This window comes from Macrobrachium rosenbergii, chromosome 14, assembly GCF_040412425.1.
Source record: "Macrobrachium rosenbergii isolate ZJJX-2024 chromosome 14, ASM4041242v1, whole genome shotgun sequence".
NCBI lineage: Eukaryota > Metazoa > Arthropoda > Malacostraca > Decapoda > Palaemonidae > Macrobrachium > Macrobrachium rosenbergii.
The window spans coordinates 29,060,741-29,072,383 of NC_089754.1; the positions used below are offsets into that span (position 1 = coordinate 29,060,741).

At 32.9% G+C, this 11,643-nt stretch overlaps 1 protein-coding gene across 1 annotated transcript in view; it reads left to right on the forward strand.

The window, feature by feature from the left end:
• The window catches only part of LOC136845516 (adhesive plaque matrix protein 2-like), a 51,850-nt gene that overhangs the window by 4,311 nt on the left and 35,896 nt on the right, over nucleotides 1-11,643 (forward strand). The window contains exons 6-13 of the mRNA XM_067115694.1: nucleotides 628-762; nucleotides 2,105-2,242; nucleotides 2,799-2,930; nucleotides 4,376-4,510; nucleotides 5,895-6,029; nucleotides 6,620-6,748; nucleotides 7,738-7,878; nucleotides 9,609-9,746. Coding sequence (XP_066971795.1) covers nucleotides 628-762; nucleotides 2,105-2,242; nucleotides 2,799-2,930; nucleotides 4,376-4,510; nucleotides 5,895-6,029; nucleotides 6,620-6,748; nucleotides 7,738-7,878; nucleotides 9,609-9,746 — 1,083 coding nt within the window. The remainder of the gene's footprint in view (nucleotides 1-627; nucleotides 763-2,104; nucleotides 2,243-2,798; nucleotides 2,931-4,375; nucleotides 4,511-5,894; nucleotides 6,030-6,619; nucleotides 6,749-7,737; nucleotides 7,879-9,608; nucleotides 9,747-11,643) is intronic.

Sequence of the window (11,643 nt, forward strand, 5' to 3'; positions counted from 1 at the left end):
ATATATATATATATATATATATATATATATATATATAAACAAACAAATATATATAATTTCAAAATACATGACTTCATATATATATATATATATATATATATATATATATATATATATATATATATATATATATATATATATGTATATATTATAAAAATATATATATATATATATATATATATCATATATAAATATATAAATATATAAATATATATATATATATATATATATATATATATATATATATATATATATATTTATATATATATATATATATATATATATATATATATATATATATATATATATATATATATATATATATATATATATATATATATATATATATATATATATATATATTATATATTAATTGAATAAATTAAGATCCTAAAACCACTTTATATTCTATATAGGCCTATATAAATAATTTCTGTTTCAAAGCAGCTACCTTTTCCATCACAATGAAAATACTGAAGTTAGCTGGAACAAAAAATCCATTTCGGTCACATGAAAGGCTGTCATTAAAGTAAAGATTTGTTTTCTTGTGTAATACATACACAAACTTGAATGTCCCAGTTTTTTTTTTATATATGAGAATTTTAACACTTAATTCGTTGTTTTCAGATACATCCACATGCATCGAAAAGCCACAATGTCAAGACAATGGTGGGGTTTGTATGAAGACTGGCGGAAGGAGCGAATGTTACGGGGTCATTGATAATGAAGGCTGCCTTGGTGATAACTGCTTCTGTTGCATAGGTGAGCCAGAGAGGTCTAGCTTTTTGATTAAAAAAAAATTGAAATACTATAGTTTTTCTCGTTATTCAAGTTAAAGCAACGGGGCACAGACTTTATCCAGGTGTGTCAGTAAGTGTGGATCAACTCAAAAATATTGTGACATTTCGTTTTTAACCTTCTGATATCCACTGTTCGTTTTTGTAGCCTCTCATTTTACTTAAAACTGACGAATGTGTGGGTTACATTACACGTATAACTTCTTATGCTATCTCCAACGCATAATACTTTTGAATGTGGTTTGTTTCTTAAGATCGTAGTGTAAAACTTTTTTACATAAAACACTTCCACGATAGAGAGAGAGAGAGAGAGAGAGAGAGAGAGAGAGAGAGAGAGAGAGAGAGAGAGAGAGAGAGAGGCAATACTTCTTATTTTAATCTTAAAGTCTTCTAGATTTACTAAGTAACAAAATCCATTAAATGTCAAGAGTTGAGGTGTTTTTACCAAGTGGTTTTGCAACTTTGAGTATAAGTTGAAAATTGAAGGTTTCCTCTAACCACGTAAGGTAGAAATTTAGCTAAACGTCTTCTCATTTTCTCGTATATTCTCAGACTGTGTACCTAATTACCTATGTGAGCTACACAACGGTCACTGCTACAACGTAAACAGTACCTTCGTTTGTTCAGGCATTGTTTATAGCGAAGGATGTGACGAGCCGTCTTGTGCCTGTTGTATTGATGGTATGTGACTTAGTATCAATTATCATTAATTCATTTTTGCCTGTGTTTCACGATTATTTTCACATTTACAGTACTTTTAAGTAAAATGTTCTAAAACTTCAGTTTTTCTTTATCGTTATTTTCTCATTTACTTTTCTTTTAATATTCAAAAACTATGGTTTTTCAGCTGAAAAACAGTTATGTTCATCCTCCCAATCATGTTTCAAGAATTTCATTTAACTCCTTTCTATTTGAGGAAGAAGGAAGTTGAAAAATTTCTTCCCGCAAGCTAAGACAATTAATTATAACAAAAATTATTTTTGAGGGTTTTTAATATTTCGAATAAATAAATGAATTGGACTGTGTGTTATATATAATTCCTTATGGAGTTCCTGATTTTAAATTCCATATGGAGCAAAACAGGAAATGTCTCTTTAATAAACTACTAGAAAAAAACAATATATTACTGTATTCAGATTCTGCATTGATTTCTAAGAAGGCCCCATATGAATATAAAAGCTACACACATGAGTGTTAGGTGTCTGTCAGTTTTTCCACGTGTGTTTTCATGGGTGAGTGAGTGAGTGTGCGTGTGTGTGTGTGTACCTGTATGCGTGTATCTGTTATCACTGATGTGCTTCTTTCAGATGCTAGTGTCTGTGTTGCATTAGAAGCCTGTGAAGGTGGCTTTGGGCACTGTTTGAAAGCTGACAAATGGAGTTATTGCAATGGGGAAATTGACCCAGCAGCTTGTCTTGGTACAAACTGCGGCTGCTGTAATGAAGGTGAGTAGGAAAAGTTTCATCTAGGAATTTGGTGAATGTTTGCACTATAGGCATTGGGTGATGAGGTTTGAGTAATCTATCTGTCTATCTATGTATCTATCTATCTGCATCATCTCATGTCATTATCTATTCTGCCTGCCAACTGACACTGTATATAATATGGTGCACACAAATTTTAGAAAGATTATAGAACTGAAATGTTACGGAAGTTTAGCGCGACATTTTGCTGTTTGTCCGTTTGTTTTTACGCATCATGTAGATAAATGTACCAGTGTAAATAATCATGAATGTATTTACGTAAATATGTGCAAACTCACACCTGTGTGTAATTTACATCACTGTAGTTTTTAATCTATGTATCTCAGATGAGACATAAAGGCATACTGAACTATCTATCTTATTTATCTATCTATATTAATTTCTATCTATCTAGAGAATTGTTGCCTTTGGCTTATGAACAACAGACAGTGACTTTGGCAACTGTGTATGCAAAGCAAAACATTCAAATGCAACAATGATGAGTACGCTTACTTATGTGTAATATTTTCTGACGCAGACTCATGTTCACCAACGAGTGATTGCACAGATAACGACGGTTTTTGTTACTACAAGGCGAGTGGCTACACATGCAATGGAACTGTGTATGAAGAAGGCTGCAGCCATTCCACCTGCGCTTGTTGCATTCCAGGTAAATATGGCTCCTTACTCAGCAAATGTCTGCACTAAGCAGTGGTCAGTTTGCTATCAGAAAAATGCCTGCTAACAGTATCTCATGATTTCTCTGTATTGTAATACCCACAATACCCACATTGCCCTCTTAAGTTCTCGAATTCTTCACGCTTTTTGGAATCGCTTGTCACTATGAAGCCTGAGATCCAAATGCAAGATTATGATGAAATTCTGACGTCCGTAGCGGGATTTGAACTTCCATCCGGAGTATCAGAAAGAGGTCACGTAACCAACCTGGTACTTTGGATTTTTTGGCACTCCGAAAGCAGGGTCGAATCCTACTACTAGTATCAGAATTTCTTTACATTCTTGTATTTGGATCTCAGGTTGTAGTGACAATTATATCCACAAAAGGTTAGTGAGATTCGAGAAGTCAAGAGGGAACTGTTTATGTTACAGTTACATACGTGTTTGATTAAAAGTGATCAATAGATTCAGTAATATATCTTCTTCGTTTTAACGAGCTTTTTTCCCATTTCTATATGGGGTAAGCGCCGATGCCTTCTTTTGAAGGACTTTGATTTGGCGGTGGGGTAGGCCGTAGCCTCGATTGGCTGCCCTGCCTGACATCGCTTAGACCCCGGTAACGAATGTGTACATGTATTGTACCAAATCCCCAGCTTTCTTTCTCCCAGCAGCGAGGAGAATTGGGCGGTTAGGTCGACAGTTCGAGACTTGTGAGGTGTCTGTTATGTTTTTAGAAGATGTTGGAGTGGCTTTGTTTATGTGTGTATTAGTCTGTAACACCCATTTGCTTTCAGCAAACCTATCCGTTGATTACATATGTAATCCCGGGGTGTCTACATGGATAGCAAAGTGTCCGCCTTTTCTGACCGGTCGGCTGCGGGGATTGAACCCTCGCCACAGACCTCTATGAAGTCTGAGGTTGCTGCTCTACCGACCGAGCCATCGAGGCTCCAGATTCTGTAATAAATATATATAAACAAACATATATATAATTTATATATATATATATATATATATATATATATATATATATATATATATATATATATATATATACAAAATATTTACAAAATCACAATGACTTCAGTGTATATATGTGACTTCAGTATGTATATATATATATATATATATATATATATATATATATATATATATATATATATATATATTATATCTGTATATTAATTGAATAAATTAAGATCCTAAAAACACTTTATATTCTATATAAGCCTATATAAATAATTCCTATTTCAAAGCAGCTACCTTTTCCATCACAATGAAAATACTGAAGTTAGCTGGAACAAAAAATCCATTTCAGTCACATGAAAGGCTGTCATTAAAGTAAAGATTTGTTTTCTTGTGTAATACATAAACAAATTTGAATGTCCCAGTTTTTTTTCATATATGAGAATTTTAAAACTTATTCGTTGTTTTCAGATACATCCACATGCATCGAAAAGCCACAATGTCAAGACAATGGTGGGGTTTGTATGAAGACTGGCGGAAGGAGCGAATGTTCCGGGGTCATTGATAATGAAGGCTGCCTTGGTGATAACTGCTTCTGTTGCATAGGTGAGCCAGAGAGGTCTAGCTTTTTGATTAAAAAAAAATTGAAATACTATAGTTTTTCTCGTTATTCAAGTTAAAGCAACGGGGCACAGACTTTATCCAGGTGTGTCAATAAGTGTGGATCAACTCAAAAATATTGTGACATTTCGTTCTTAACCTTCTGGTGCCCACTGTTCCTTTTTGTAGCCTCTCATTTTACTTAAAACTGACGAATGTGTTGGTTACATTACACGTATATCTTCTTATGCTATCTCCAACACATAATACTTTAGAATGTGGTTTGTTTTCTTAAGGATGTAGTGTAAAGTTTTTTTACATAAAACACTTCCAGAGAGAGAGAGAGAGAGAGAGAGAGAGAGAGAGAGAGAGAGAGAGAGAGAGGCAATACCTCTCCTTTACTTAATCCAATAAGTGTCTACAGTTGAAGTGTTTTTACCAAGTGGTTTTGCAACTTTGAGTATAAGTTGAAAATTGAAGGTTTCCTCTAACTACGTATGGTAGAAATTTAGCTAAACGTCTTCTCATTTTCTCGTATATTCTCAGACTGTGTGCCTAATGACCTATGTAACGCTAACAAGGGTCGCTGCTACAACGTAAACAGTACATTCGTTTGTTCAGGCACTGTTTATAGCGAAGGATGTGACGAGCCGTCTTGTGCCTGTTGTATTGATGGTATGTGACTTAGCATCAATTATCATTAATTCATTTCTACCTGTGTTTCACGATTATTTTCACATTTACAGTACTTTTAAGTAAAAGTTTGTAAAGCTTCAGGTTTTCTTTATCGTTATTTTCTCATTTACGTTTCTTTTAATATTCGAAAACTATGGTTTTTCAGCTGAAAAACAGTTATGTTCATCCTCCCAATCATGTTTCAAGTTCATTTAACTCCTTTCTCTTTGAGGAAGAAGGAAGTTGAAAAATTTCTTCCCGCAAGCCAAGACAATTAATTATAACAAAAATGAATTTTTTTTTTGTTTTTAATATTTCGAATAAATAAATGAATTGGACTGTGTGTTATATATAATTCCTTATGGGGTTCCTGATTTCGCTGGGATCAAGTGGAAAAATTTGATCAACAATGATATTCTGACTTAAGGTGCATTACACAAATACAGATTATGAAGGTTTCTGTATTGACAGTTGTATATATATACTTGCAAGTACTAATTTTTTAATACTATTTAAATTCTGATTTAAGGTGCTTTACACTCATAGAAATGATAAAGGTTGCTGCATTATCAGTTGTTTATGTCGGTGCAATCACTGATTTGTTTTTTTTTAACTACTTATATTCTTTGTTAAGGAACTCTGGACTCATAAAAATGACAGTTTCTGTATTTCCATTTTCTTATGTACGTGCATTGACTGATATATATTTTTTCAGACACGTCTGTCTGCATAAAATTACCTGAATGTAGACCCTCAGAGATGTGTATGAAACCAGAAGAATGGAGCAGCTGTGATGGAGAAATTAATCCAGAAGGGTGTCTTGGAGATGGCTGTGCCTGTTGCAAGAAAGGTGAGTCAGAAAAGTTGTTCGGGGCGAAAAGTTCTGGAACAAAAGTTCCGTAATAAAAGGTCTAGGAATAAAAGGTTCAGAAGTTCTGAAACAGAAGTAAAAAACTTCAAAATTTCTGGACCTAACGTTCTGGAACAAAAGTAAGAAGAGTAAAAGGTTCATAAATTCTGGACTAGAACAAAAGGTTCAGAAGTTCTGAAACAGAAGTAAAAACTTCAAAATTTCTGGACCTAAAGTTCTGGAACAAAAGTAAGAAGAGTAAAAGGTTCATAAACTCTGGACTAAAAGTTTCAGAACAAAAGGAAGAAGAGTAAATATTTTAAAAGTTCTGAATCAAAAGTTCTTGAACAAAGGTTAGAAGCGTGATAAGTTCAAAAGTTCTGGAACTAAATTCCTGGAAAAAAAGTAAGATGAGTAAAAAGTTCAAAAGATGTGAACCTAAAGTTTTGAAATAAAAGCCTAATGTCCAAAACAATTCGAGAGGGAATTGTGGTTATTTCAATGACATGCTGGAATGAATATAAGCGAAAATTTACCATGAAATAAAGAGTAGATTTAATTGCAAGAAAAATGTCCCCATGCATTTTCAGGCTGTTCACCGACCAGCATGTGTTCTGACAATAACGGTTATTGCTACAATAAGAACAACGGATACGTTTGCAATGGTACAATCTACGAAGAAGAATGCGACGGAACAAACTGTGCTTGTTGTATCACAGGTAAGTGACTCTAGCATTTACATTATATAAATCACCATCTCTGATTGGAAATGAAGACTTAGCATCTTATAAAAGAATTTTTTTCCACAGAGATTTGTTTCTGAAGATCAAGTTCCATTAACGATATGTTTCAGATATTGTATAAATTTCAGGCTAGCTTTTCAGACTACTGCAAAGCAAGGCTTTCACCTGTAAGGGAAGGTTAAAGGCTTTTCTGTATTTACTTTTATAACCCCGATTTTGATAAGGTTATCGACATAAGTAACAATTTCTCATCGAATAAGCCCAAGGAATACATCATATGCTACACATATGCTTTCCACATTTGACAAATTAGATTTGGCAAATGTTTTCGCCTGTGTGTCAACATTATGATAAGACGAAAGTACTTAGCATCTGTATTGTTTCGCTTTTCCTTCGTGGTTGTAACTTTGTTTGTATAATCGTCACGTGATATAAAATCAAACAAAAACACACACACACACACACACACACACATATATATATATATATATATATATATATATAGGCATATATATGCAATGCCACGTAAAGAAAGTGAAACAACGGAATGGTGCTAGGCCTCTCGACTTACTGTCCTTGACTAAGTAAAGGGCATTAAGTCGAAAGGCTAGCACCAATCCATTGTTTCACTTTCTTTAAATGGTATTACTTTATTTATATATTCATCACATTTGTGATTCTTTTATATATATATATATATATATATATATATATATATATATATATATATATATATGTATATGTATATATATGTATATATACATACTGCATAATTATCTCATATATCTTGCTTGGCACTATTCAACTGATAAAGAGAAAAAATTATAGAAAAGTGAATAAGTAAAATTTACATGCAATATTTTCCTTCAAGCCTCAAGCCAACAACCGTTTCCCCATATACAAGATCTGCAGGTTTGGGAATTTCTACTTGTAAGTATTCTTTATACAATTATCCATCTTTTCAGAGACTGGAGGCTGTGTCATGCTACCCGACTGCACAGCTGACGACGGAAAATGCGTGCAACTGGAAGACTGGAGCAAATGCAAAGGAATGATTGATTCCAACGGGTGTCAAGGAGACGGTTGCGCTTGTTGCAAAAAAGGCCGTGAGTTATAGCGCTTACTGAAATGGAAGCAGATGATGAGTTGGCAGTCATTTTTATTCGTTAGGCTTTTCACAATGTTATCATTTGAATTTTGGGATGATTCTGTTCAACTTTTCTTTATTTATGTTCAGCAATTTCTGTACGAATATGCTTGGGGCTAAAATTTATATTAACTTCACTTTCAGTTATATTTTTGGAGTAAAGATTCTTGTAAACAAAATAAATATATATATATATATATATATATATATATATATATATATATATATATATATATATATATATGATATTTTGTATATTACACACACACACACACACACATATATATATATATATATATATATATATATATATATATATATATATATATATATATACACACATATATATATATACATATATATATATATATATATATATATATATATATATATCTATATATATATATATATATATATATATATATATATATATATATATATATATGTGTGTGTGTGTGTGTGTGTGTGTGTGTGTATACATATATATACACATATATATACACACACGCACACATAAATGACATACATACACAATGATATGTGTGTACGTCTGAGTGATTTAATCGTTCCAGGATCAACTGAAAAAATAGTTAGTATAAAAATTCTTTGAAAGTCAGAAAAACTTGGCACCATCTAATACACACATCTTATATATATTCTCAGTCTGCTCACCATCCAAAAGGTGTACCGCAAATAATGGCTACTGCTTCAGCAAGAAACGTGACCACGTATGCTGTGGTACTGTGTATGACAAGGGATGTTCAGGACCTGATTGTGCCTGTTGTATTAAAGGTAAGGAATTTGAGCTTCAGGAAAAAAAAACCATTCTCCTCATTCGATGATTTTTAATTCAGAGCATTTTTTAGATTAGGATGACTGAGCAAAGAATTCTTTTGCCTCATTCGAAGATTCTTAATTCAGAATATGGAAACTTGAACAAAGAATAATTTTTCCTCATTCGAGGATTCTTAATTCAGAGTATTTTTGGGATTAGGATGACGGAGCAAAGAATCCTTTTTTCTCATTCGAGGATTCTTAACTCAGAGCATTTTTGAGGTTAGGATGACTGAGCAAAGAACTGTTTTTCCTCATTCGAAGATTCTTAGTTCGGAATATTTTTGAGAAATGGAAACTTGAACAAAGAATCATTTTTCCTCATTCGAGGATTCTTAACTCAGAGCATTTTTGAGATTATGACGACTATGCAAAGATTCCATTTTCCTGTTTCCATGATTTATATTTCAGAGTTTTTTTAATTTTTGAGATTAGGTTGACTGAGCAAAGAATCCTTTTTCCGCAATCAAGGTTTCTTAGTTCGTAGTTGCTTTTAGAAGACTAAGGTCCTCTAGTACATTAGTTTTCCAAGTATTTAATTTATAAATCATTTTTCCTTTCATGTTCAAAAGCAATATACATTTTCTCTTAGGATGGAGATTAAAGGTTTGAGGTTTCTTTTTCACTGTGGTTTTAAAACATAATTTTATTGTATTCTCGCTCATTTGCAGTTTATTCCTAAAGATAATTTCAGCTTTTAGCAAACCCCTTACAGAAATGTCAAAAAATAACAAACTTGTTTCCTAGAAAAAGCAAATATTTTGTATTTGCTGTATCTGCATAAATTTAAGAGCAGAGCGCTTAAATGTCTATCTTTTAGGTGTCAGTCTTACCACGATTATCCATCTTTGACAGATACTAGTGTTTGTATTGAGTTATCGAGCTGTGAAGCCAAGAAAGGGAATTGTATAAGAGCTGAAGACTCGGATAGTTGCACTGGTGTTGTCGACAAAGATGGTTGTCTTGGAAAGGACTGCGTTTGTTGTAAGAAGGGTGAGTGAATAAGTCTTGTAAAAGGGTCAACTTGTGATCAGCTCCTCAGTACTTTTAATTATATAATATATATATATATATATATATATATATATATATATATATATATATATATATATATATAATATATATATATATATATATATATATATATATATATATATATATATATATATATATATATATATATATATATATATATATATATATATATATATGATTATAATCACTTTTGTACGTGATTCATCTATCACGCATTACCACAGGTAGTCTCAAACGTTTTTGTATGTTCGTCGGTACTGTCTTTGTAGTATATATATTTGTGACTTCAAATATCATGTACCAGTCTTTTGTCAGTGGCTTGGAAATAAAGTCGAAATCAGTCAGAACCTACACCCCTCCTCTTATTTTTCACTTGTGGTAATGTGTGATATATATATATATATATATATATATATATATATATATATATATATATATATATATATATATATATATATATATATATACAGGGTGTTTCAATTTAATTAGAGCCCCTCCCCCTCTACAGCATAAACTAAAATTGATATGGACAAAAACAAAAGTAATTCAGAACAGGTATTTATTCAAGTTTCTCTTGAGTATTTAATATTTTGTGTGGCCTCCATCTGCCTGTACCACAGCCAGCATTCTTGAGGGGTATGATTTCAGCAAATCGCAAAAAAGCTGAGACTCAAACTCCATTTCCCTGAGCACTTCGGTCACCTCTCTTCACAGGTTGTCGAGGCTTGGTATACCATCATAGTTCACTAAGTGCGCTTCAGCACGATCCTTTAAGATACTGCCAATGTTTTCACACACATTAAGGTCAGGGGAGCTACCTGCAAAATTCACTTGACGAGAAGAAATCGATACCACTGTTTCGAAGCAGCTCCTGTGTCTGAAGAGCCTTGAAACATGGTGCCTTATCATGCAAAAATGTGACTTCTTCAACAGATAACACATTTTCAGGATCTTTGAGGAAAGAAAATACTCCACCAGTAAGCACAGTTTCTCTGATGTATTCGCTATTCCATGACTGTCCTTTTTCTTTGATGATCCACATTAACTGTTTGGCCGTGAAACAGAGAAAAATTCCCAAACATTCAGGAAATTTCACAACTTGGCGATAGCACATGTCATTGCTGATATCATCCAACTTTGCAGCCCAAATGATGTCATTTTTATGATTTGGCTTCCTGACTGTGTAAATGAAGAATTCATCTGATGCGGCAACATGGAGAAAGTCAGCTTCATCACATTCTTTAAGAAATGAACCACAAAACCATACACGGTTTTCTCTGTGTTGCTGAATGATGTTGGGCTTGCTGATAACATGAAATGGCTTGATACCAGATTTTTTCAACTCATGATATACAGCACTACAACTTCTCTTCTTTCCACTTTTTGTTTCTAGTTCAAGCGCCAATTCACGTAAAGACATCCTTCTTTCCCAGCTATGATGTCTTTTCTAGTTCAAGATCCTCACTCTTTTCACGATGACAGTCACGTTCCAGTTTCTTTTAACAAAGGATTCATCTCTTTTAATGTATTTAGCTATACAGGAACGTGAAATGAAGGATGCGCCAGCATCCCTGGCCTCTCTGAAGGTTATAGCCTGGATTTGGTCAATCCATTTGATTTCCTCCGAGTTGTTAGCCATGGCTGTATCTAACTCCGTCACTCAGTCTGAAAATACAAGAAATGTAAAATGAAAAATAGCTTAATAGAAACTTAAAATAACGTACTTGGAGATAGGCTATAGCAGAAAACTTCATAACTTTCCATTTGTTCTGTGGAGTGGGGGAGGGGGCTCTAATTTCAGAAACACCCGGTACAGTGTGTGTGTATATATATATATATATATATATATATATAT